This window comes from Podarcis filfolensis (genome assembly GCF_964270895.1).
Source record: "Podarcis filfolensis genome assembly, chromosome: 7".
Taxonomy (NCBI): Eukaryota; Metazoa; Chordata; class Lepidosauria; order Squamata; family Lacertidae; genus Podarcis; species Podarcis filfolensis.
The window spans coordinates 59,326,312-59,354,179 of NC_139603.1; the positions used below are offsets into that span (position 1 = coordinate 59,326,312).

At 42.7% G+C, this 27,868-nt stretch overlaps 1 protein-coding gene and 2 long non-coding RNA genes across 4 annotated transcripts; 1 reads left to right on the top strand and 2 right to left on the bottom strand.

Moving 5' to 3' along the window:
* The first annotated feature begins 1,316 nt into the window (after window positions 1-1,316).
* RDH10 (retinol dehydrogenase 10) lies at window positions 1,317-24,147 on the top strand. Its single transcript, XM_083623406.1, has 6 exons — window positions 1,317-2,460; window positions 4,535-4,767; window positions 18,644-18,742; window positions 20,146-20,291; window positions 20,750-20,881; window positions 22,849-24,147. The coding sequence occupies exons 1-6, from the start codon at window positions 2,169-2,171 to the stop codon at window positions 22,970-22,972; spliced, it is 1,026 nt and encodes a 341-aa protein (XP_083479532.1). The 5' UTR covers window positions 1,317-2,168; the 3' UTR covers window positions 22,973-24,147.
* Window positions 2,489-18,637, bottom strand: LOC310766858. 2 transcript variants are annotated; one of them, XR_014550467.1, is made up of 5 exons: window positions 18,303-18,637; window positions 9,898-9,949; window positions 6,768-6,850; window positions 2,796-2,983; window positions 2,489-2,564 (listed from the first exon to the last, which is right to left on the bottom strand). It is a non-coding gene; the product is annotated as an uncharacterized lncRNA (long non-coding RNA). The 2 variants fall into 2 exon arrangements; XR_014550468.1 differs by lacking the exon at window positions 2,489-2,564 and having other exon boundaries at window positions 2,698-2,983.
* LOC310766877 lies at window positions 23,967-27,720 on the bottom strand. The gene is made up of 2 exons (XR_014550491.1): window positions 27,043-27,720; window positions 23,967-24,909 (listed from the first exon to the last, which is right to left on the bottom strand). It is a non-coding gene; the product is annotated as an uncharacterized lncRNA (long non-coding RNA).
* Window positions 27,721-27,868: the final 148 nt, after the last annotated feature.

Genomic DNA, 27,868 nt, shown 5'->3' on the forward strand with positions numbered 1-27,868 from the left:
AAGGTCCACTGGGAGGCTGCCCCTCTGCCTCCCAGGAAGAACCTCATGGCAATGGGAGACCAATCTGGTCCTATCCATTGGCCAGTGAAGGAGCCCCAGCGCCAGTGTTTGCCTTCCTTCTCCTTCCCGATCCTTTTCCCCGTTTGTATCATGTGTCTTCGATTGTAGAACATTATAGGTGTTTTTAAGCGCTTATATGACTGAATAACATCGCTTCTTGCGTGAAAGGTGTACAGGACGTAAATTAAGATGGGCACTCCTATATACACTTATCTGGGACTAAAGCCCTATTGAACACTTCTGAGTAAACGTGCGTTGGACTACAGCGTAAGCACAATGAAACTTGGAGCAAATTTAAAATTGATATATGACAGGTTAAAACTACATCTCCCAGCATACATTGTCATGTGAGGCGGGGCAAAATAAAAATTATTGCTTCAGTGCATCATGGGTTCTGTAGTCTTTGCCAGCTGTGCCTTAAGTCTAGACCTGCCGCTTTGCATTCTGGTGAATGTAGGCAATTTATATTAACTTCTCCCCTTTCTCCCCAAGAAATAGCTAAGCCTTAGTGGCCAGTGTGGCACGAATATATAGTTTCCTGCACGAAGCTCACTGTTTTCCAACGCTTAAGCTTCTACCCAGATACTTGGGAGTAAGAACATATAGGATTTCTGTCACGCCACAAGTCAGCGTGCTGCGTCGGACTGCAGCCCCATCCTACGCTGTTAGGTGCGCCTAAGTCCATTCAAATCAACGGGTTCAGTTAGGCTTGCCCAGTTTAGCGTTACAAGCTCTGTCTCCGAGGGTAACGGACTGTGGGCGAAGCCGCTCACATGAAGGTGAGCTGACAAAAGCTTGAAGCTGCAACCCTGTGGTCTGCCTAGGAGAAAGCACCAAAGAACTCAACGGGGACTTACTTCTGAGTAGGAAAAAAAAATTCGCAGTGTACCAACACTTGTGTCCTGCATACTCAGCCCGCCCCCTTTCCACGTTTACGGTGCCATCGCTTTAAATGGGACTCTCTCCTTTTTCTATATTAAAAAAAGTGTGCACATGAGCGCGACTCTCGGCAGCCTGTGCTTCCTGAAGGCCGTGGCACTCATGAACAGGATTGTTTAGGAAAACAGAAAAGGGGCAGCAGAGGCGCAGTTCGCCCAGGGTGGGCGGGCCTAGCAGCGCGGAGAACAGTGCGCGCCGCCGCCGCGCTTGACTGCGCCGTCGTGGCCGGACTGGGCTCTCTGGTTAAGAAAGGAGGGCGGCGCTGCTGGGCGGAAACGTGACGGGAATAGACGGGGGAAGGCCTAGGAATGCAAAGTGGGCGACGAGGAGGCGGGGCCGGGCTGGGAAGCGCGGATGATGGTGGGTTTGGGGGCGGGAGGGTTGGCGGAGGGGGGCCTGGTTTCCTCTCGCCGGAGCTATATAGAGCGCCGAGTGGTGGGAAAATGTTCACTTTCAGGGGCGAAGTGCTGAGCTTGGGCAAAGCCGCAAGGCGGAGGGGACAGGTAGGGCTAAGGCGCGAGGAGCGTGAGAGGGGTAGTAGGAGCAGGAGCAGCAGCAGCAGCAGCCGCCTCACCGCTCAGCCTTTTCCGCGAGCTGGGAAGGTGGCAGCCGGACGCCCCTTCGCGTGAGTCCTGCGGGGCGTGTTTGTTCTGAGAGCGCGGAGGAAGCGCAGCAGGAGCCTCCGAGGGAAACTTGTTCCGTGCGCTGCTTTAACTTGCCGCTCGCGGTGGTCCCCTCAGGGTAGGAGGGCGCTGAGAGATTTGCCCTCCCTTTAGCGTGCCCGTAGCAAGAAATAGTGGCCACTGCCGCCGTCACCGAAGGCGTCTGAAGGAGCGAAGCCGGAGGCGGCCCTTGAGGTGCCCTTAGGAGGCTTGGCTGGTGCCTAAGCGCAGAGTTCCTGCCTTAAGCGCGGAAGCAGCTTGCGCGCTCCCTTCGCTGTCCGAGGAGGCAGAGAGCGGGCAGTTTCTGCGCTCCTGGCTATGCTCGGGCGCGCTGCCCCTCGCTGAATTGTCGAGGCGCGCGCGCTCTCCCGGCTTCTCCGCGCAGGGGGACTCCGAAGTAGCCTTTTTAGGGCGCCGCGAGCTGCTGCTGCTGCTGCTCAGTCGCCCGCTTCTCCTCCTCTCGCTGCTCCTCCCGGCTGCCCGACCCCCTCCAAGGGAGCCGCCACCATGAACATCATCCTGGAGTTCTTCGTGGTTACCTTCAAGGTCCTCTGGGCGTTCGTGGTGGCCGCCGCCAAGTGGCTCATGCGCCCGAAGGAGAAGAGCGTGGCGGGGCAGGTGTGCCTCATCACCGGCGCTGGCAGTGGGCTGGGCCGCCTCTTCGCTCTGGAGTTTGCCCGCCGCCGGGCGCGCTTGGTGCTCTGGGACATCAACACGCAGAGCAACGAGGAGACGGCGGGCATGGTGCGGCACATCTACCGGGAGATCGCCGAGGAAGCCGTGGTCGCTGCTCAGAAAGGTAACCGACCGGCGGGAGGAGTGTTGCTGAGGTGGGGACGGGGATGAGCTTGGGAAGCCCCGGGTTCTTAAAAGGCAAACAAGAGAAGCAAGCGCCACTTCCTTCTAGGAAAGAAAAGCAAGGGTTTTTTCTCTCGATACTTAAACAGCGCGCTCTTGCACGTGGTCTACTCGGGAGTAAGCCCCATTAAGTTCAGTGAGGCTTATTCCCAGGTAAGCGTGTAGGATTGCAGCCTTGGGTGCTTTAAAATAAAGCGCAAGATTTGGAGAGAAGAGGGTATAGGAAAGAGAAAACATTTCAAGAGCAGCGGCAATAGTAGTAGCTGAAACTGTTACCTCGTGGATCGTTGCTGTTGTGCAGAGACCTCCTGCCGATACCTGGACAAAGTTCTAGATTAACTTTCAGGATCATTCTGTCTTCAGCGGGTAAGGGATGTCTTCTCTTTAACAGAAATATGGTGCTGCTCAGGGCAATAAGGCAGATTGTGGAGTTCTTTGATGGGATGCTTTTTTGGCACACGGATCTGTACATGGTTGGGCGGGAAGAGAAAGAGACAACGGCATGTACAGCTTGTAGTGTTCTCCAGAGTGACTTTACCTGCCTCTTTATCAAGGGTGGCTGAGTTGCAAACATTGTAAGTCCTCCTATTGTGTGAAAAATTGGTGGGTGGGGTTTTTTAACGACTTGGTCTTAGGGGAATATTCTCCATTCTTGCCACCCAAGTAGTTTTGGGAGGGATGCAGTGATTTATTTATTTTTTACAGAGGCAGAGATTGGCACACTAAAGGCAATGACTGGTATTCAATTAACTTATCCTTGGTGTAGACCCACTGAAATTAATGGGACTTAACTGAGTCATGTTGGTCCATTTCATTGAGTACTCCAAATACTGCACAACAGTTAGCTTGGATTCCAGAAATTCTAGGCAAGACTGAAATTGAGGAACTTTTCTTGCTTTGGTATGCTGGGCTGCAGCGGTTTGCAAATTTTAAATTGAATGTGCAGGTGCTAAAATAGGAATAAAAGCAAATGAGCCCTCGTTGACCATTTTCAGAAAACTGTGTAAAGGTCTGGCCACCTCATCTGAAATGCACAACCAAGAATCGGAAGAGGGGAGGATTAAGCAAATGTTTACTAATAATATTGGAAGCTGCCTTTTGTCCATCTAGCTCAGTTTTGTCTATACTACCTGACAGTGAGACTCCAGGGTTTCAGATGGGGGACATTCCCAATCCTACTTGGAGATGCCAGAGATTCAACTTGGGACTTTCTGCATGCAAAACATATGTTCTAACACTGAGTTGCTATGCTCTACCCGACTGTTGCCTATTCCTGGAACAGAAGAAGAGAAGGAAATAATTTATTCCAATGGAATTTAATATGGCCATTAAATGGAGAGCACCAAGCGGAGATAGCAAAGGAGGTCTGGGCGTATTTGGGATAGTCAACCAACTCAAAACAGTAAATCTTGTGGGTGGTGAAATGGGAATACTCTTTGCTGCCTATTGCACAGAAATCCAGGTTATGGGTTGTATGAGATGCAGTGTGATACATATGGAAAGCAATTGTCTGACATATTTGTGCTGCAACTCTTCAATGGTTTGACTTTACCCCTAGACTCTGTGACCTGGGAGTTAGTCCCATTGAACTCAGTGGAACTGGCTTTTGAGTATACTGTTTAGAATTGTAGTGACACAAATGGCTTCACCAGTTTGTTTCACCATCATCATCATGCTTAATTTAGCTCATGTGCACCATTTGCACAAACCTATTAAATGGAATAGTTGGGTTTTTTAAAAAAACACACCAAAAAAAATGAAAGTTTGCAGTCTTGTTCATATTTGAGAATAAGCCCTAAATCTACTGAACTCAGTAAGACTTATTTCTAAGTTAATACAACAGTCAAGCTGCGTGTTCCCATACCCTCAAATTTAAAAACTCCATCTGAAGTGGTTTGTGGATCAAGCTGTCCACTTATTTTCTGATATTTAAGCATTGCATGGTACCTGACAATAGTTTTCTTTCTTTCTTTTCTCTCCCCCTACCCCTTGCTTGTCTGGCTTCCTGTAAGTAGCTGGGCATGGTGAAGAAGTGGTACCTCACTACAACTTGCAAGTCCACACATATACTTGTGACGTGAGCAAAAGAGAGAACGTATACACAACTGCCGAGAGAGTTCGCAAAGAAGTTGGTGAAGTCTCAGTCCTTGTTAATAATGCTGGTGTGGTTTCTGGACACCATCTCCTGGAATGTCCCGATGAGCTTATTGAAAGGACCATGATGGTTAACTGCCACGCACACTTCTGGGTAAGTATATCTATTTATGTTACTACATTTGATATCTAGTCTGTCTGTTCCCTATAAAATGAAATCACAATTTGTTCAGGACAGCATTTGTTTTTGTGTGGCAGCACTGCATAATTTGGGCCTTCTGTTACTTTGCCCATCTTACTCACTGAGCCAGATCCTGTGAAAATTGTGTTCAACTAACTTTCACCCTGTTGATTTCATTGGGACCTGAATGTGGCTAACACTGTTTGGGTCAGAGTCCCTGGTATATAGAGATATCTGCTGGCCTTTTTGCCACACTGATTGAGTCGTTGGTCCACTGAGCCCAATGTTATTGCTTACAAATGGTAGCATCTGCTCAAAGTCCCATGCAGAAGCTTTTCCAACAGCAGAAGTCTTGGTTGTATTACTTTTCATACTAGGCTATGCAGCTTTCCCTTGATTCTTCTGGCTATCTTCTGTGGAACCATCGCTAATAGTGTAAAACAGAAGTCTTTGGTAGTCAACGTGGTGCCTTCCAGATGTTGTTGAACTCTTAGCTCCCATCAGCCCCAGCCTGCATGGTCAAAGGTTATGGAAGATGGGAGTTGTAGTCTATGGCAGTTAGACGGTACCACATAAAATAGTATGGTGTAAGATACCCACATAGAGTTTGAGCAAGTGCTGCTTTTGCTACCCGAAGTTCTTTTGTATGCATGTTGGGTTGGAATTAATTCACTGTATTCAATGAGACTTACTCTTAGGTAAGTGCATACAGGATTGCAGCCTAAAGAGTGGGACAATACAGTTATGCAGAGAATATTGCAAATTTTTCTCTCCTCTGTTTTCCTGGGAAGACTTGGACCAATGTTTATAAAGAGCGACTTTTTAAAGACTTTGCCTAAATACCAGGCTATATTCAGAAATATTTTCTTGAATTGCCTTCAAAATCCACTGCATAATATCCATTGTCAATTACAGCATTTATACTGTTGAAATACTCTGCAAACTCCGTGTTACTGAGAGTTCTAAATATTTGCTGTGCCGATCGTAAGATAGAAGAGTAGAAGACTGGTTCATGACCCTTATGTCAGGCATTCCCTTTAGAACCATGCTGCATACTGTTCAGTGAGTAAAGCATGAATTGAAGGAAGATCCAGTTTCATCATATACTACTTGAACAATTCAGAAGATATTGGTTTAAATGTTTTACAATTAGAATGAGCCTGAGGGATTTTTCTGCAGAAATGAAATGCAAACACCCAGTTTATACTTGTAAAAACAGGGAACTTTGGTAACTGAGTAAATGCATGCTTGTGGCATAGCTGTAAAAATTTAGAGTTCTTGGAAGTGGTCACTTATGACATCATTGTCATTAAAATATGGGCGGATCCTAGCCTGCCCAGCTGCTCTTGCTTCAGGCATCTAATTCAACAATAACTTGCAATGTTATTGTGTATTCTAAGGATTCATTTAAAAATCCTAATTTAACAATGGAAACCTAATAATGCAGTGCTGTTCATGTCTATTGAAAAAGTAAGTCCCTGTTCACTGTTCACTCTCTGTTCACTGGGGGGAACCAGAAAATGTTTCGCACCCCCTAAGGATTGCAGCCTTAGGTACGTTTTGAAAATCATTTTGATACTTAAGACATTTCAAGCTCTTTTTCCCTTTGAAGCACTGCTCTGGAGCTAACCCTTGTCATGTGGCTTGAACTTGACAGGCCTATTTCAGCTAAACAAGTCAATACCTTGTCATGCAGCGTTGTATAGTTTCAAGTAGCAACCCACAACCCTTTTATGAATGCTTTTTATCAATAAATTATTCTCCGAGGTGGATGCTCAAGCTGTTCTTTTGTTTCCCAGACCTAGGTAACTGAATACATTTGCTAGTTTCCTAAATGTAGAACAATATAAACACAGGAAGAGAATGTTTAAATCATTAATTTCTGCAAATTAAGTAGCAAAAGAAATGGAAGAAGTAAAAACTGGGAAGAGCCTTTAGTAGGTACGTTGGTGCTTCAAATTCAGTATACGTACTTGGTATTTTACATTGGCTTTTCCAGTTGGTTGACCTTGGTGAAATTAAATAGTGTCCACTTGCTTCAGATTTCTGGATTCTGCTATAATGAAGAAAAGGCAAAGCTCTTTGAGGCACAATGAGGGAACAGCTGTCAAACACACACACACACACACACACACAGAGAGAGAGAGAGAGAGAGAGAGAGAGAGAGAGAGAGAGAGAGATCTGAATCACCTCCGCAAGTGATAAGAAACAAACACTGCTTTTCTTGGGGAATGTGGTTCCAAACAGGATTGTTGTTGATCCAGAGAATAAACACTGTCAGTGCAACCAAATCAAGCCTTTTGAACAGCAATACTGCTTCACCTTCTATGTATGAATAATCTTTGCTAGAATTCTCTATCAATATCTCTTATAGTGCCAGCATGGTAGGAGATGGTGCAGGATTTCTTATTTGTTGTACTTCCAAGTAACATTAAACCGTGGTTTAGTGCTACATACATGATGTCCTCCTCTGGCCATGTTGTGATGCTTTGTTGAGAATATTATCAACTTGACCTGCCCACGGGAAAGTATGAGTGATCTGTTTGAATCTCACTTGGTATGCATCTAAGCTTGCTTACAGACTAATCCTAGGTATGACTACTGAAAAGTAAGTTCCACTGCATTCAATTCCTAGGATACAGTCCTATGCACGTTTTCCTACCTCCTTATGACAGTGTAAGCCCAAGGGTATGGTGTGTGATAGTTTTTGTGTTGTGTGTTGATCAGGAGATCTTCAGCAGTGTAAACATTTATTGAAGTTATTGCCTGTTGTACTAATCTGGGTCTTGCACAGAGGCTGAATTACCCCCTCAATATTGTGATCAGCCCAGGTATCTCTTTGTACCGAAGGTGTTAGCTAAGTTCATTTGCTCCATTTGAAAGAGAAAATGTTGCCGTGTTCAAGCCATATATTTGCAGGCTTATTTGGAACCTGTAACATGTCCAGATCTTGTTTTGGCCAGCCAACTCCTCAAGAAAGGTGGCAAAGTTTCCTTCATTGAACTAGGTTGGCAGGTGGTGTAGAACTTGCCTTATTTGATATGTGGGCAATTCAACAGACTTTGTATCTATTGTATGTAGCAATGGGGTATGTCAAATTGCAGCATCTTCTCAAAAAGACAGACTTCCCAATAGTAGTCCTGCATTGGGCCAAGAAAACCATTGAAAATGAGGGTGATTCTACAGTCTCCAGGAGTGTAGTCTCCAGGACTGGTGCAGAGTAGACATGACATTCCTTGGCCACTAACCATGCCTAGCAGAAGTGGTGTGTTGTAAATGTGCCTGCTCCCTTCCTCTTACTTTTGGTCCTTCTTCTTTCTATGTTCTGTGTTGAATCTTTATCACGGTTAACCATGGCCAATGCCACCTGGATTCCCTCATGCAAGGACATGCAGATTTGTAGTTCTGATTATGATGGCAATCCCAGTAACCATTATTCGTTGTTAGTACTGATATGTATACACCAGCCTACACCATGCCTTAGGGCTGGCCCACCCATGAAGGAAGCTGAGGCAACTGCCTCAGGCAGCAGGAGCCATAGGGCAGCAAATCCAAGGAAAGCATTCCCTGCTGCTGCTGCTGCTGCTACTATGGTAGCAGCAAAATCTACAGCATACTCCTTGGAGGCCAACTCGTCAGCCCTCCACCCCGCATGCCACATTTACAGTAGCCTCTTGGCAAATAGGAGTTGCTGCTGGTCTCCTTCCACCCTTGTTCTTGATGTAGATCTTCACTAGTCCCTTCTCCCCTGGCGAGGGGCGCCATTTTGTGGTTTGCCTCAGGTGCCAAAATGTCTTGGGCCAGCCCTTCTATACCTGAAGCAGAGTGTAGGAGAGAAGGGGCAATTCACACAGGAGAGAAGGCAGTGTGAGAATCAGTGGCACACTCCTGCTTTCTTTAATCTGTTTTATGGAAACACTTAAGCAGCGCTAAAAATAGCTTTGAGATGTCATGTATATATCTACCATATTTGGAGCCTTCACATTGGCTTTTTGCCTCCTCCAGAGCGAACTGAGGTGATGCCAGGCAGTACAACATGCTTAATAGTACTATGGCCTGTTCTGTGTATTTAGAAATACATTACAATATTTTAGTAGAACAGTTTGACTGACTAAATGCAAAGGCTGACAATGGGGGGCGGGTTCTGTGCAAAATCTAAATATAGACCAACCGGCTTTTTAGCAGAAGGAGCTTGCTTGTGAGTACACCCTCAATATCTTTTAGACACTTTCATTAACCAGTGAACTTCAGTAAGATAACTACAGTTATTTTGGAAATGATTCTTGTTAAACTTGGGTTCTCCCTGTGTTGCCACATGTCCTTTCTTTCCCCACAGGTAAAATTTATGGAAACCCTACTGTGTACTATCTTTCTCTCCCTTAACACACTGCATTTATTTAAATTGTAAGATAGTATGAGCCTGGGACAGTTTAAGCTTACCCAAAGATCTACATACAGTGGTTAAGAACTTAATTCGTTCTGGAGGTCCGTTCTTAACCTGAAACTCTTCTTAACCTGAGGTACCACTTTAGGTACTATTTCTGGGTTAGTGGCGTCTGTAACCTGAAGCGTCTGTAACCCGAGGTACCACTGTATTTGTTAGCTACGTAACTTGCATGTTGCTTCCCCCCCAGTCCCTTATCAAATGTATTATTTGATCCTTGGCTTAGCTTCCACTACTGTGTTGATCCTAAGACTTGGCATACACCAGTTGAAATAGGAAAGGAGGAGCATGAAAAAACACTCCTGTATAAGTTGCACTTGGAAGTATTTTGATAATTCTTGGTAGTTAGGTATGGGCGCCCAATATCCTAGAACCGTGATAGGTTAGCTGGAATACAAAGAACAGGAGTGGAAATAGAACTTCAAATGTATAACATCTCTACCTGTGAACAGGAAGAGGTTGGTGAGTTTCGCTTCTTCTGTCCTGTGCCTGCCCCGCCCTGTAGCCTGAAGGTCTTGGCTTCTGCTTACTATAAGTTGCTAAATACTTTTCAAAGCAAAGGAGGCTCCCCCCCTCACACACACACCTGGGTATCTCTTTATCCCTCCATCTAACTGTAATTCCAAATAATTTACACATGCCTATGTACCGTTTTATACCTGTTCAGGTATCTGGGTCCTCCATCCTTCTGTTTCTGAAATTACTATCCTTCTGGAAAGGAACAAGAGAATTGCTTGATGGGGGAAATGCAGTGTTGGCTTCTCCATTGAAACAGAAGCCTCACACTAAACTCTACTGGCTTAGAATGAATGTTTAACCAGCTCAGGTTCATTTTTCCTAGACCTTGGTTCCCTGGGAATGACACACCCACACACTCTGTTTCCTAACTTCCTTGGCACTCTACTCCTGTCTGTCCATAGGTTCTAGACAATCCCTTCAGGCCAGAACTGTTTCTTCTGTGCTTACATACTATGTTTCCTTTAAAAAGGAGCAGTGTTTATCCATTTAATTGTTAATAACAGCTTGCCAAATTGTCTCTTGGGATTCATTCATGGATGATTATATACCATCTTCCATGCAGCACTCAAAGATCGGGCCGAAAGGGGGCAGATTTTCAGGTATTATAGGAAAGTAAAAAGGTTGAGCACAGCCACAAGCCATAACCAACAACAAACATTTCTTGTTCTAGGATTTTAAGTGGTGCGCTCTTGCAACATAGAGATGAAGCTATTGCAACACTCAAGTTTGTTTAACTGGGCAGGGTGAAAGTAATGCACCTTTTAAATACCGGATTAGATCAAAAGTATCCCTCAATAATCAGAGCTGCACAATTGGCAATATTCCATGATGGAGCTCTTGCTTGACAATACCATTTCCCACTGCAAGCGAAGGAGCCTATGTTTATAGATAGATAAAGATATATCCTTGTCTTCGGCAACACTGCTTTCAGTTCACCTAACATTCAAGCAAGATAAATTATCAGAGTTCAGGGATGCATTCCAGCAGCCAAAAACACTTGAGGCTATGAAGCAGGGAGAGTAAGGAGGTGTGGTCTGGGGAGAGTTCTGAGGGCCAGGTAAGAGAGGACTGGAGGGCCGCATTCGGCCTCAGGGACTGAGGGTCCCCACCCTGCAACAAGAGCTTGAGCAGGTTCACACTTTTCACAGAATCATAGTAGCATTGGAAAGGACCACGAGGCCTAACCAACTGCAATGCAGGAATATTTCGCCCAACATGGGGCACGAATCCACAGCCCTGAGATTAAGAGTCTCCTGCTCTACCCCAATAGAAACCTATTTTTTAAAATGCAACAGCAGCAGCATTTCCAGCTTCGTGCTATAAGGAAAAATGTCTTCTTAAGAAAAGGCATTTTTTGCATGCAAATTTCTTATCCGTTTAAAAATGGGTTTCTACCTATGCAAAAAGGAACTTGCTCAGACCCTTTGGGCTAGTCAGAATCTAACACTGATAATGTGTACGCTGTAAATATTGAGTATTTCTCCCTTCCTTTGTTTCCCATAATGGCTCATCACCCAGGCTATCACCTCAATGCAGGAAGCTAGCCTGGCTTATATTTTAACGCTTGCTAGATCCAGGGGTCAGAAGGGTCTAGGCAAACAGGTTCTCCCCCACCCCCTGACTCATAAGCTTCATCTCTTATTTGAGAGAGAAGTACATACTGTGACCTGGTTTGCACATAAAACTAAACTTTAAACCATGGCTTAGCATAAATGGATGAATGGGTTCTTGGAGAGGAGATTGTGGTCACTGCAGCTACAGAATAGTGCAGTTAAATAGATTAAATGGTCCCATTATATCTAGCACTCATAAAAAAACATGTTTATGTGCATGTGAGTGACAAAGAATAATGACACACGAGTTGGTGTTGGGGGGGAACAGTATAGATATTTACATTATTCATTTATTTCATAACCAAATGGAAACGTGGCTCTGGGGCTAATCAAATGAAGTGAGGAATTCTCGCAAGTAGCAGTGGAATGCATTAGTAAGTGGAATTTAAGCTTGTGGTGCTAAGAAACTTCCAACGTATAATGAGCTGTGCAAAACAAAAGGTGACTCCTTTAATGGGGCTTGGCTGTTTAGATTCTATACCTAAAAATAAACTAACCTTTACAGGTTTTTCTTTATTTGCTGTTCTTTTTTTTTTAAAGTGTGTGCCAACTGCTTTTGCTTCCTGATAATCCTGAATTAGGGTAGGCTGTGTGCGTCTGTCTTGAATAGACGAAATAGTAGTAAAGCAATAGCTAAACAATTTGGAGCTTGCCACTGACGTTAAATGTAGTTGGTTTTATTTTATTCAGAGGCCAGAAATCTTAACACTGGATTGTGTACATAGGCAAGTTCTAAACCTGCATCATGAAGTTTGCCTGTGTTCAAGACTTATCCATCTGTCCCCAAGTCCTTGACCCAGATAATAGCATAGACCCAGATAATAGCATTTTCAGGTAATCCTAGCATTTCTCAGAACCTTAACAGGGGGACCACTGAGTAATCAGTACCTTCCCCGGATATCTTGCCTATCTCTGCCATTCTCCTCTTCCAGTGCTTCAGTGTAGAACAGGCATAGGCAAACTTGGCCCTCCAGATGTTTTGGGACTACAACTCCCATCATCCCTAGCTAACAGGACCAGTGGTCAGGGATGATGGGAACTGTAGTCTTAAAACAGCTGGAGGGCCAAGTTTCCCTTTGCCTGGTGTATAAGACTATGTGTTCCAGGCCTCACCTTTGGCTTACATTGGACAAGAATGAATTCCAACAGCATGGCCAACAGAGTTGCACGTGAACAGAATACTCCTTGGAGTCCTATGCTAAGCACAGGATGTTTATGGCAAGCACATCTATGTGGAAAGGGTTCCCTGGAGATCAGGGCCGGATTTAGGTTTGATGAGGCCCTAAGCTACTGAAGGTAATGGGGTCCTTTATATAGCAGGCGGGGCCCATTACTTATATCATAGGAGCCTACACAACACAAAACACTGTTGCTGTATGTAGGTTTTATTTTATTTATTTTTTATCTTATATTTTGGAAGTGTACATCCAGGTTTTTTTCCCCTTTAAATTTTTTGGGGGGCCCTAAGAGAGTGAGGCCCTAAGCTATAGCTTGTTTAGCTTATACGTAAATCTGGCACTGCTGGAGATGGAAAATTCTGAAAACCATTGGCGCATGCTATGGAAGTGGCAGCGTCTGGCTGGGCTGAAAGAATGTATTGGGCAGCGCTGCAGCCTTCCTATTCTAGCCTTAGCCTAGTTCTTTGGCTAGGGTTTAACATTTCTGTGGCAGACAAATGGCTGTGACAATCAAAACCTCATTTGTTGACTCCTTAAGCCAATATTTGAACAACCCATTCCTACAGGGATAAACTTAGGACGTAACCCACTTCTTAGCCTACTCCCTAGAAACTCTGGAGATACCGTCCCAACTTCTGTGGTCTCATTAACAAGACGTGTGTTCCTTTCCCCCTCTCCTCTCTGCCCCACCTCATGTTTCCATAAATACCTTATTGGTGAATGTAGACTGACAGTTGCTGTTAACCTATGCATTTATTACTTTATTTACAGCACATTCTGCAGAAGCCTTCCCTTGGTAGGATATTATGCAAATGCAGGATATTATGTTTTATTATTTTGGGCTATTTACTAATTGTGGTGTTGTATTTCATTACCCTTTAAATAGTGGGTAGTGAAATGGAGGCCTATGGGCCTGATCTGACCTGCTAAACCTTCCACTGATCGCCCAACCCAACTTTGCAGGTTTGAAGGGCACCAGCAGGAACGGAACAATCTTCATCATAGCGCTGGGCTGAGCACCTCTGCCCAGCACCATGGTGAGGATGCTGATCACTCTCCCCTGCTATTCTGATTTGCAGAGAGAGGATACAGTCTGCATGTCCCATGGAACCGGGTGTTGCTCAGCCCAGTGCCTTGATGGGGATGCAGATTGGCAAGATTTTCCTCCTTTTCCCATTCAAGCAGAGAGGGTGATATGAAGGAAAATTGCTTCCACCACCACCATGACAGTGGGGAGGGGCAAATTTTCCTGAGAGAGACAAAGATGGCCACACCCACTTCAATTTTGCCACATCTACCACTGGGATATGACCCTTGGTGGGTTGGCCCACAGTGAATACAACCCATGGACTGAAAAAGGTTAGACTTTCACAAATAGGAGGATATCACTGGGAAAGCCCTTTCTGTTCTTGACAATCAATTAGCTCTTGGTACAAAACTGAATGTGCTCCTAATATACACAGGAGTAGTTTACACTAATGTTGTCATCTTCGAAGGCTTGGTATTTCAGTTACTGGGTGATTAAAGTCATGCTTGGAGCAGACCCAATGAAAACAGTGGGCTGACCCATTGATTTCAATGGGTCTGCTTTGAATATGTCCAATATTGGATAATTGACTATTGTTATTTATCATGGCAGTTTACAAAGAATGAGGGCAGGTCCCTGCCCAAATAAGCTTACGCTCTTAAATTTTGACATGGGGAAGACAACATCAGAAAGGAAGCAGAGGCAGGTGTGTGTTCCCTTTGGCATCTCTTTGCATGCACGTCTAGGCCTCATGGTCAGAGAAGATTTTTGAAAGTGGGTAGCACTATCTGCTGAATACTAAACCTTTGTTAGCTCTTAGGGTAGGACTTTGGTGTACTCAGCAACTCTGTCTCTATTCATATTATCAAATGTTCACAGCTTGCTTTCTTCCAGTGGAGAACAAGTATCCTAGATCCTACAGAGCTCTAAACAGATTAAACACATTTTCAGCACATTTTTAAGCAACTGTATTCAAGTTGTCTCAGTGGGGAACAGTTTGGTAAGTCATTTTGAATTCTGCCTATCGGAGAGTAAGAGTAGCTGCCATGTGAAATTGAGGCAATTCCTTGTATGGCTGTCTAACCAGTTAAACCACTTCTTTCATGATGTCAGGATGGTGCAAAGAAGCTGGTTAACAGGACAGAGCCAAGAGGATATGAAATTTTCATTGTCCCTCCCAACTGCTCCATTAAGTAGATCCCAGTGCTGCTATAGGTCACTACTTTTTAGCATCTTACCTGATGGATGGGGGGGGGGGTTAGTCTGCAACACAATTTTACTGCTACACACATTTTAGCACTGTTCAAACATTTGCTGTTCCATTCTTGCATTGTACTCTTGTCTGGGTGCTTTTAAAGTAGTTAACAAGCTTTCGTAATTCGTATTTCTTGGTATTTTTGAGCTGTAAAATTTTGTCAACTATTTTAAAATATTGTATGGTATCTTCCCAAGACTATAAAATAACAAGCAAATAATTCAGCTTCATAAACTTTTCTCCAAAAAGCCAATGGTTTTTATACACAAATTAAAGTTTGAACTTGTGTTTACTGATTGATTGATTGATTGATTGATTGATTGATTGGCTGCTGTGGTAGATGAACTTCCTTTGTTATATCCTCATAACCATAGGATTATAGACAACTTGGTTTCATTGTTCTTGTTATGATCGTGTCCATAACGTTAATCTTAAAAATGGTAAAAAGTGGTTGCAGAATCACCTCTTGTAATCAGGATAGGAAACTTCCTAAAGGGTAATTTATGACTTCTGACTAATTCACACATTCCCACTAGAATATATCTAAATTGGTACTGCCCCATATAGCAACTGCCTTTCTCTTCTAAATAAGAGCTAATCAACTTGAATCAGAAACAAGTTACATGATTGAGGGGTGGACCACACTATGGAGTCTGCAATTTGAGGAGGTGCAGAAGCAATTCAGGCCCTAGAAGGCAAAGTTTCTTTGCATGTAGAGAACTAGTGTGTCAGAGGAGGGTTCCAGGATTAGCCCTCTCCCTGCTAAGTTTTCTAAGTGTAGGGAGTTTCTACCTCCTCCCAAGGGATTGTTCAAGCTGAACTGTATAGTATAGTCCAGGAAAAATGGAATCCTGCGATTCCATGGTTATTGGCTTCTACCGGGGACAAAATGTTTGCACCAGATTTTTTATAACTCTGCAGAGCATTGGGTGTAGAACTTTTGTTGTGGAGATAATGAAGATCCTGGAAAGAATTCAGATGAAACTGAGTTCAGATGTATTGCATTACTCCATGGTGTTATGGTTCAAGGAGCTGGAGGAAGAGGGCTACATGTGAAGCCATTTCTAGCAAAGCTTCATAAAATGAACTTTTGTTTTTATTTTCAGTGTACTAAAAGTACCGTACAGAGAGCAACTTTAATCGAGGTAGTTCTGAGTGGGTTTGTGGTATGCGAATTGGATCCAGACTTCATGAGTGCAGAACTTGAGTCACAGGATGTTCCTACCAGAGGGGTGATTCTTCAAGATTTCTCTTCCCTGCTGCAGCACTCTGTACTTCCCAAAAATCTGCTCTGGACTGTTGGAGGACGCTCTAGAATAGGGCAGCAAGGGAACAGGGAACTGGCAAATATCACTTCTTGTTCCCTTCGTCAAGTGAGAGCTTCTACTGGAACTCATTATTTTCTAAGGAGGGGAGAGCAAGTCTGGGTCTCACCCCTTCTGTGTGAGAGAGGTTTCTTCAGTAAATGAAGCCAGAAGATCCTTATGATAGCAATCTGAGAACCAAAATGAAGCTAGGCAACCAATGGAGATTAACTGATTTAAATTTTGAATTGGGAACAATGACACCATGTCATTATATTACAACAATCTTTCTCCCATGAATAGTATCTCTTTCCCCCCTAATGAAGCAAAGGAAAGCATGAGATATAGAGTGGGAAACAGGAGACTTGAAAGTAAGTAAGTACAACTTACTAGCCCCAACAACCCCTATCCGTCATGCCAGCTTTTGCTCTCACATTTCCATTCTGCTCAAAATAGTTCTTTACTTTCTACTCCTGAACAATTATGTTTGTTTAAAACTGCCACATCTGCAGAATTGTGTTGTACCAAAGACCATGATGTCCTAGAATAAACTGTTCCCTCACATAGCAATAAATGAAGCCATAGTCCAGTCTTCGTTGATACCAAAGATGTTTGCAGATGCCTCTGCTTCAAGAGGAGGGAGAAGCTCAAAACATGATGGTTGATCATGGGTCTGGGCACACAGAACTGTGTGTGGGACTTGGTGGAGTCCAACAGTTGGCACACCCTGAGAACTGAGTGTTTATATTACGTTTTCTGCATTTGTAGTTCAGAGAGATGTTTGAAAACATGCAAGCTGTCTTCTGTAAAAGACTCAGCGCTGGAGACTATTAGTTCTACAAGATACACTATCAGCCCTTTCCTTGGTCCTCCAGTCATTTTCCATCACTTGCCCTGCTTGCAAGTGTGGTAGATGGTGAAATTATTTGGTGGCAGCTTCTCCAACAAGCAGGGAGAGGAACAACACAGGAATAGCAGTGCAATTCATAATGATCTCTCTTCCTCAAAACTACAGGTTTAAAATGTACATTATTGGGGAAAAACAGCATGCACTATATTATGCTTACATAGTACGACTTCCCAGCATAATTTTTGACCCAGATTTTTGGTAGCACTTGGTGCCTTGCAACAAAACTTACAAGGCTCATCTTTTGAACTCCTTGAAAGGATGATGGGGAGGGGAGGGAGGGGACTCAAGCAAACCAGGTTAGTTCTGTAGTGTAGCAAATCCTTCATTAAGAGCCGAGTCAAGAAACTGAGAATGGGAGAACCTGTTAATCTTCTGTCATCCACTAGCTGCCCATTGAAAACACATGTTTGTGTGGTGTTCAGAGGTTTGAGCTAGTTATTTAACACCTGCGAACAGAAATGCCTCACCAAGAACATGTGAACATTCTTAGAGCAAAACTGTTTTGATGTCTCTGATTGGAAAAAGCAGAGACGCCATAAGAATGGAATTAGATTGAATCAGCAGCAGTCTTTTTCTACCTGAAATTGTTTAGGCTGTCAGTTACCTAGTGAACAAATGCAGCGAGTGGTTTAAGTTCAAGAAAATTCCCCACCTTTTTAGCTTTCAGTATTTCAAAATAATTGTATTTGTTTAGATTAGGAAGCCACTTAACTTTAAAAGCCGCTAGTATTGGTTTGGATGGGGTGGGGGGCTTCCTTAATAGTACAGAACTAGTGGTGTAGCAATTTAAAAATGAGCCCTGTTTCTGGCTTACAGATGCAGTCAATTTGGCAGAAATGCGATTCTAGCACAGAGTCACTTCCTGCAACTGCATGGCAGCTGCAAAGCAACTGCTGTAAAGTAATTATAGATGGCTTAATCTTTCAAATATATTTCTGCAGGTGGAATCTCAGCAAAGTCCATGGAGGAATATGCAGGTGTCATGAGATGAGATTATACATGGAGCTTTGTGGAGACTTCATCTGTTGTTGTGTTGGCCTCTTAGCATGCCTGTTACAATGTGAAAAACAAGTCAGCCATACATTAATCTGAGCAATGTCAATATATTGTTGCAGATTTCTAAGTACAACAAGATACATATTTTTAAACACACATTCCTCGCTTATAATAGGAGCTTTTTGGCAGAATTGTGCAGTGTAACAATTAAAGAGTAGGGGAGGGAAACTAGGAGGAAAAACAGATTAAAATCTCCACTCACCCATGAAGCTTTCTGGGTGACCTTGTGCCAGTCTCATAGGGATGTTATGAGGCTAAAATGGGATGGACAGAGAGACAACCTTGTGTGTTATGACTACTTTTGCAAACTTGCTGTCTCTTAGACAAGTTAGTCTGACCACTTGACTTTGGGAGAAAGGTAAGTATATCTGGCCTAATGGAAACTCTGGGCATAATTGTAATCAAACTTAGGGTGCTACATTTTCTCCGTAAGAATTATCTCAGGGGACCATTGACTCAATTGCCTGTATTTTGGCTGATGCAGAAGTAGGCCAATGAATGGTAGGCACTTACGTAACAAACTCGTGTGCTCTTGCTTTGTAGACCACTAAAGCATTCCTTCCCAAAATGCTGGAATTGAATCATGGACACATTGTGACTGTTGCAAGTTCCCTTGGCCTGTTTAGTACCGCTGGAGTGGAGGTTTGTTAAGATTACTGTACTTTAAAACTGATCTTGCATGTCTAAGTGCTTCATGCTGTTGTTGAACCTGCTGGCATACAAATTAACTCAGACTTCTGGGAAGCTCACAGCTCTAACTTCTATTGAAAATTCAAGGTTCAACTTGAATTCAGTTGAGTAACCATCAGTTTTGGTATTTTACTTTATAGAAACGACTTCCTCAGAAGAGTTAGTGCAGAAATGAGCAACACTTGTTGAAATACCAGCAGTATGGTATTTAATAGTTGTCATTCCCACACGCCATACAGCAACATATTACATATACCAAAAATTACCATTGTAGGTATAGTGAAGGTTAGATAAGGGTTGGAGAACCTGTGGCCATCCAGATGGTGTTGGGCTCCAGCTTCCATCTGTTCCAGCCAGCATGGCCAATGGTCAGAGATAATGGGAGCCAGACTCCAACACCAGTTGGTGGGCCACACATTCTCCATCCCTGGTCTAGATGTCACAAGGCAGCATTCCTGCTTCAGACACTTCAAAATTAAAATACCGGTGACATGACATAGATTTCAAAATGATAGTTGTGTGATCAAAATGGAATAAGCTACCTCCTGTCTTCTTTCTCTCTTAGCCTCACACTAAGTATTTCTGGAGCACTCTGCCCCATGCTGTGTTGTCATCATAAGTGCTGGTGACTTGATGAAAACAAAGCGTTTACTGGTCACTCCTCTACATACAGTGTTTATGTACTTAAATATCAATGGTGGTCTTTAGTTCTGTTTTTCTTCTGATTTAAGAAGGCAGAATTGTGAACAACTGTGGGTGGTTTTTTGTCTTTCACACTCCAACAATAATTCCATTAATCAACACTGGTTGTCTAATTTAGCCATTGTGCTGCAACAGGTTGTAAAGAGCAGAACTTCTTAGTGAGCAAGCCAGCAAGCAAGCCAGAAAAGGGTATAGAAATGCTAAAGGAGAAGTGGTTTAGACTTCATATCCCTGGCTGGCAAATAAACAATGGCAGATTACCAGACTAAGCCACCCACACCGTCAGGTGGTCCACAAGCAAGATTGTCTCCCAGTTACTTTTCCCATTGTGTGTTTCCTTCTCCCTTGATAACCCAAGTCATGAGGTTTCAGAATGAAAGAGAATATGCACTTCCATATTGATGGGGCATTTCTTCTTGTATTATGACTCGAAGCTGACAATTGACTTCATAATACATTCCTGCCCCTCATTACACTGCTACATAAAGCTAATAATACAGATGAGAAGAAATCATTTCAGTTAGTGCTATCACCGCTTAGAGGACTTTGATTAAGTGATATAATGATTCAATAGGAACATGAATGGTGCTTTCAAATCTGTTCACTTTATTTTTGCTCTATTTACACACTTGCTTCTTCCATTACCAATCTAGGATTATTGCGCCAGTAAATTTGGAGCAGTGGGTTTTCACGAATCTTTGAGCCATGAACTGAAGGCAGCTGAAAAAGATGGCATTAAAACAACATTGGTCTGTCCTTACCTTGTAGACACAGGAATGTTCAGAGGCTGCAGAATTAGGTAAGCAAAACTAGCTTGTTTTTTCTCATCTCCAGTAACTGTGAAAAAGATAATAGCTATATCAAATGCCACAAAAATGACATTTATGTTTTGCAATGTAGATCTTTTATTGCACTGGACCCAAAACATATGATCTCTATAGCTTTGTTCATGTAACAGGGAAACACAAATATTACTTGAAGCCAAGCTGCATTTTAGCTTTCACTTTCTGATGTGTCATAAACTCCTCTATCTGGTAAATGTACAGACTTGTTTAATCTAGATCAGACTTTAATTTAGAAATGCTTCAAATGGCATAATCTGACCCAAATTAAACCATTGACTCTCATATTAAAATCAATGGGACTTAAGCTTATATTTAAACCATTCCCTTTGAAGTAAAAAGTGGCTTTAACTCTGGCTGAATCTTCTCTCTGCATGTATATTTCTAAAATGAGACTTTCATTTTTCTTTTTCAGAAAAGAAATTGAGCCTTTCCTTCCACCACTGAAGCCAGATTACTGTGTAAAACAAGCAATGAGAGCTATACTTACAGACCAACCTATGATTTGCACACCTCGCCTGATGTATATGGTCACCTTCATGAAAAGGTGACTATCTTGTAATCTTGGCTAGCAGTTAATGTATAACTTTTAACAGACCAATGGGTACCCATTATATTGGAGTGCTGTGCATCTTGGACTTGCTCTTACTAGTCTCACCCCTGGAAGACTTCTTGTCAGAGAGTCTGATAGCATAAATCTGGCATAGGCAAACTCAGACCTCCAGATGTTTTGGGACTATGACTCCCATCATCCCTAGCTAACAGGACCCAGTGGTCAGGGATGATAGGAACTGTAGTCTCAAAACATCTGGAGGGCCAAGTTTGCCTATGCCTGTCATAAATGGACAGCTAGAAAAGTTCTGTAGGAACTTGTGTTGGTGGAAAAACTTCTCAAGTGTACAATAATATACTTATAATGTTTGATTGAATAATGCATACAAGTAAAGCTGTGTGGCAAGAGGAGAACGGTGTTTTTGATAACTACAATGGAAGTGAAAGAGTTTTGGATCCCAAATATAGTAATCTTTCTCTGAATTAATAAAACAAACTATTCCTGAGGATTTGTCTAGAAAGGTCCTTTGGTGCCCTTTATGTCAGCATTCTCTCTCTGTTCATGGCACAGCACTAGAAAAGGTAAAAAGTTCATGGGCTGTGGTAGGGAGAGAGAGAGAGAGATTTCTCCTCACCCCAATTATTTTGAACTTATATTGGCATATTAAGAATGCACACACATCCCCCAGAACAGCCTATGTGGATCACATGTTAAGGCACTTAACTAACGCTTGGACCTTGTGGTGTTTGAAATGTTATAGTTCGCAGAAGTGCAGAAAAACTACACCACACTAGGCCCACCTGGCACTCATATTTAATAAAGGATTCCTTCCCAAACAAACCCCCCTTCCGTCCAGCTGCTAAGTCTCCATATTGCGGAATCCACAGGTGGGAATGGGGGTAGTGGAGTCATCCTGGCCTCCTTAATTTGGATCATAAGCGGGGGAGCTAATCAGCACTCAGTTATCTGCTCTTGCACTGTAGCTTCAGTTCTGGAGAACTCCTACCCCCTCTGTTTGCCTTCTGATGATACACACAAATTCAACTTAATTGGCACAAGCTCCTGCTTGCACAGTGAAGCTAATGGAGGCGGCAGCAGCAGCAGCAGCAGCAGCTATGCCCATTCCTTCAGTAGGCAACTTTGACAAATAATTCCATTGCCAAATATCCTGGATCTGAAGAAGTTCTTGCTTTTCAGTTGAATTCAAATTTCTGGGGTTTTTTAAACTGAAAATTGGCATCAACAAAGGCATGCAAACAAAACAAAGACGTGCAAAACAAAACTGGAAGTGTTAGTATTGATTCATCTAATCTCTGAAAGGTTTCTACATAGTGCCCCAGCAAGTATATAGCAAAAACTAGTCCAATGTCAAAATCTTCCTTCAGTTAAACATCAGTGTGGCACTCCAATTTCTGATGGGGGAGAGGGCTACCCTGAAATTTCTGTGAAGTGTTCTAGGTCTCCCATTGTCTATTTCTCTTTTAAAACTGAGGCTCTTTATCAATGCTTAGAAATTTGGGGCGAGCAATATCTGAATATAAACTTCTAATAGCTATCTGACATTTTAAACATTTGTCATTCACAGTCATATATTTAAAGTAATCAATTATTGTTATTGCGTCAAGGCTTTGTTTACTCATACAAAAAATTATTTCAAAAGGGACTAAGCTGAAAATAGCACATTGTCTTTTGTCTGTTTTTCTTACTTTCAATGAGAGGTCAGTAACTGCAGACAGTATTTTTAGCTTTCTGGCATTTATCTATGTCTAAATAAATAAAGGCATCACATGTAAATATTGATACTTATTTTTGTTTTTTTATATTGTATTTTTATGTTGTGAGCCACCCTGAGATCTACAGATGAAGGGTGGTATCCATATTTAATAAATAATAATAGCAATTCTTCACCAATTGTTATCTAAAGTGTTTTATAACATTTCTTATTTTCTTCCCCCTCTCAGCATCCTGCCTTTTGAAGCAGTTGTGTGTATGTACCGGTTTTTGGGAGCAGACAAGTGCATGTACCCTTTCATTGCTCAACGAAAACAGGCCACAAATAACAATGAAGCAAAAAATGGAATTTAACGTTTTACAAAGGACTGGTGTTTGTAGCTGAATTATGTTCAAAACTAAATGACTGAATTGTGAAGTGCACTTGCAGTTAGCAGATGCAATAGTTAACATTTTACTGTGGTATTCTCTTGGATCCTATACCTGTATAGTGAACAGAAAATCAATGTTTTTACATACTGTATATAAAGTAATAGAATTCTTGGAAACTGTGATGGGCAAAGTGAATTTATAAAATGTAGTGGTCACCCTTGTCCCTTTTGAAACTTCACTAAATGTACATTAACATTCTACTCTTTTGTAAACAAACTGTGTAAGATTGCTCCTAAGATGGTCGTTCAACCAGAAGATGCAATTGTTTCAGCACCTATTATATTTTCTTGTATTTTCTGTGGGCAAACATTTTAAAACAAATGTGGTGAAATAGTGGGGCAGTGTTTCACGGGTTCACCCAGGCTACGTAGAACAGATAAATTTCAGTGAAATTCTGCTGTGTAACACCTACATCCATTGAACACTAAATCTTTCCTAACTCAACTGGAAAATGTGCATTTTATGAAGTTTTTGGAATGAAGTAATGCAGGACTTTTTCATTCCATTACTGAGAGAGACTCCCCTCTTTTCCCCACCCCAAATCTTTTTAAAGTTGGTAGGTTCTTAAAGCTAATTTGTGTTTTGAGGTGGCAATGGCATATCTAAATTATGGCCAAATATCATGGCAAAACCCTTTCTGCCCCCCCTCATTGCTCTCATATGTAAATATTACTTTACCCAAGCTCTTGTCTAAAGTTCAAAAGCAATCAAGCAAGGTGGATAAAAAAAGTAAGTCTTCATTCTTATGCCAGCTAATTTGCAAAGATACGGTTAATGCTGGATGCAACTTGACTGTTTTAAGGATGGAAAGGGTGTGTAAATGTCTCTTCACGAACATTTTTAAGAAGTGTTCACGTTGTAGAAGCAGTTGGGTTTTTTGTTTGTAAAAAAACACAATTTTGTGCCTTGAATCTGAGCATCTGTATTAGTGGAATATTGTAACGGTGAACTTCTACCTCTATATCTAAATGTATACCATCCGCTTGTAAATTTACTATAAAACGAATCCTGTGGTGACTTTTTTTTTTTAGAATGTCATGTTAAATAGTGACCAACTTTTGTGGTTATTAAAGTGAGCCACTTTGTTCTTTAAGCAACTCCTTGTATGTGTTTTAAATGCTGACAAGGTTCTGGGTTGGGTTGGAGAGAGCCTAGGAAACCACTAGCAAAGAGTGACATGGCTGGCTGCTGTTGCACTCAGAGCTAGAAATTACTAGCTGCAGTACACAGGAACTATATTTCTCACAACAGCATCTAACTAGGAACCAGACTGTTAGGGGAGAGAGAGAATGTTTGGAAGGAGATATTGGGGGCTGTGGGAGGAAGTCAATGTCGGAGAGTTATTTGACACGGAAGCTTTGTAGATTCTTGGTAGCATCTGGGGGGTGGGTTAAACAGAAGGCATTTGTGTGATCATGTTACATATTTCAAGGTCATACGCTCAATGAACTGTGGACCACTGCTTGTCATCTGCAAGTCCTCAGGGTGGACACTTTAAGGTTTCTGCTGAGAACGGAAACTTGTAAGGAGACTATGCCTGTTGAACATTCAATCCCAGTTGGAAAGGGGAAATTGCCAGTGCAAAGCGACTGAATGCTGCTGAAGTCTTTCTCCTGCTTGTAGCAAGTGCTCCAACAGATATGGTATGTGATTGAAATAAAAATGATAGAGGTGACGAGATTGTACAAACTATCAAGCTCAAACACCGAGGAAAATCTGTTGAGGGCATTTTCAAAGCAATGTGGATGACACCAGGACTTGGTCCTACCTGATCCCTTTGTGACAGCAACAGCAGCAGTTCCTTAGCAGCCTCCCGCAGCTTGGTGCCCTCCGGGTCACATCTCCCCCAGCCAGCATGCCTAATGTTCAGAGATGATCAGAATTAAAGTCCAAAATATCTAGAGAGTACCAGGTTGAATAAAAGTGGCTAAGATTAAGGGTTGGAGTGTCATCCAAGGCACTGTCTCTGTAAGGCAAGTGATGGAATGGGGTCCTAATTTCAGGCTAGGAGGGAGCTAGGATAAGCTGGCTTTGTGGCAGGTGGAGAGTACCTCACTGACTGCCCAATGTTTGCTTACCAGAGCCACATTCACTGCAATGTCTCCTTCTCCAAGGCTATATAGTCAACAGGTGAATTGAGCTCTGAAAGACACATAAGACTCCCCCCCCCCTTTCATTGCTCTCCCTGCCACCAATGATAGCAATAGCAATGATGGGGTTTGTGTGCTGGACTACCAAGGAATAACAGCCCTCTTGCCATGCGTGATCATTCTGCTTGCCTGCCTGCTTGCCTGCTCAATCAGACAACTCGCTTGGGGCTTCCCAGACTTCCCTTGCCTTTTTAAATTGGCTACACCTGCATGCTCAGTCATCAGAGTGATGATGGGTGAATGCAAATACAGTATAGAGAGGTAACAGTTTTGTACTGCAACTGCACAGCGGCTACAGACACCGTGCAACTGCATTGCACACTATCTTCACTGTTGCAATTTATGCACTGGCTCAGTGATAAACCCAACTTCCCCCATGGCAAAATATGATACTGTGTCATCCCTGCCCTACCTGGAGAAAACACCTTGCTCTCCTGCACCAAATGTTCAGCAACTGAACACTGGTTGTGACATCCTGTTGTCTGAAAATACAGTTGTTAGCAGTAAAGATACGGAAGGGCAAGGATGCTTACCGTAAATAGTAACGGGTAGAGATGTAGGGTAGGCAGTCCCAGGTATAATTTGTACAATTGCACCCGAGGGAAGTCTGCAGCTCAGTGGTTGGGCACATTCTCTGCATGCAAAAGATGCCAGGTTCAATTCCTGGCATCTTCAAGTTCGGCTAGAAAATAAGCTTGTCTGAAGCTTTGGGGAATCACTGCCAGGAACAATACAGTACTATATGGTCCACTGTCCTGGCTAATTGTAAGGAAAGGGGTTTTTTTTCAGCCCAAGGGCTGCCTTGCCTTCTACACAACCTTCTGGGAACCGCATGCCTGTGGTGGGTGGTCCAGAAGCAAAAGTGGGTACAGCAACAAAGGTTAATTTACTCACACATCCCTCTCTATTCTCCATCCAGGCAAGGAAGAAGTATGAGCATTCAAGAATACATCCCAGCATAGGAAAAGCATTCAAGGAGGGTGCCAAGCAGGGCCAGCTAGGTAGGGGAGCAGCTGGGGGCGAGGGTCCCCAGTCGGGGGTGACTTTCTTATATTAGTTGGTTGCAATATCCTGTGACTTTACTAAACGCACCCCTAAGCGTGATTACTCCAAAGCAAGTCCCACTTCTCTAGTTCTTCCCATTAGAGAAGCAATTTATATATAATTGTGGTCACAATAACTCTGCTTCTCAGTTGAACAGTGTTTCATAGACAGTGGAAATAGGTCAGTAAATGCCAACTATGTATATAATTTAATATACGAAAAACCCCAAATGTTTAGGTGATGTATGCTCCTGGTAACAGTTCAGCCACTCCAGTTTTACTTGCTACTAAAGATGCATCAGCTAACTTGTGAGTTTGCAGGTATGCATCGGGCACTTCTCTGAAATCATAGAGAAGAGACCAGAAGCAGCTGCACTCTAAAGCAGGCCTATCCATTTCTCTATGACCCTTTTGAAAACCAGATATGGGAAGAGGGTCTGAAAAAAGATTAGCACATGCCATTAATAGATGAATAAAAGGAAACAGCCAAATGTCTTTGGCACCTTTGAGTGATGCATACCACAATATAAAATGGTGGCCATACTCTACAGCTGTCACAGTTATACTTGAATAGTCCAAATTCATGGGGTTAATCTGTCTGAAAACACCTGTAAACCAATTTAATTACTTCCTCAAGGTCCTTGATGAGGTGCAGCTCAAGGCAGAGAAGTAAAAAACTAAATCCATGTGGCATTTAAACTGAAGACACTGAGGTGCCCAAATGCACTGAATTCAGATCTGAAGTTGAAGTATTTGGTTGTGTCTATACTAAAATGCAGCATAAACACAGTATCATTACCACAAATTGGTATAATTCCAGTTGTGATGATGAAGTAACAATGGGACTATTTGAATCACCGCATCTTCTCCTGGTGAGTCATCCTGAGTGTTTGTAGAAATTTTGTCTTAGTGCAAAAAGAGTAGCAGCTATGTCACAAAAGGTTTAAGTCCAGATGGAGTGAAAGAGAGTTTCAAAATATATGAGTAGTCTTATACCTCAGAATTAGACAGACATAAATTAAGATGTTAATGACTAACAGTGCAATCCTGTATATGTCTTCTCAGAAATAAGTCCCCTTTGAGCTAAGTTTGGCTTACTCCCAGATGAGTGGGTATAAGATAGCAACCTTAATCACTGGTCTTCACTAGCCATTTTTTAAAAAATAGTCCTTCGTTAATAGATATACCAGCAGTAAATAACTCTGGGACATAGAGCCAGTGTTGTGTAGTGGTTAGAGTGTTGGATTAGGACCTGGAAGACCAGAGATAAAATCCCCACTCATCCATGAGGCTCACTAGGTGACCTTTGACCATTCATGATCTCTCAGCCTAACCTACCTCACAGAATTCTTGTGAGGATAAAATGGGGATTGGAAGATTAATCTAAGATGAATGGTGGGATGGGAAGAAGAAGAAGAAGAAGAAGAAGAAGAAGAAGAAGAAGAAGAAGAAGAAGAAGAAGAAGAAGAAGAAGAGGAAGAAGAAGAAGAAATTTGAACCTCACAGATTAATGAAGTTGCTAAAAATATGGAAAGGCTACAAGCTGTACTGTAACCAGTAATACTATTGTGAATTTAAAGTGTAATTACTTATTACTGGTGCAGCACTGATATGCATGCAGCGAG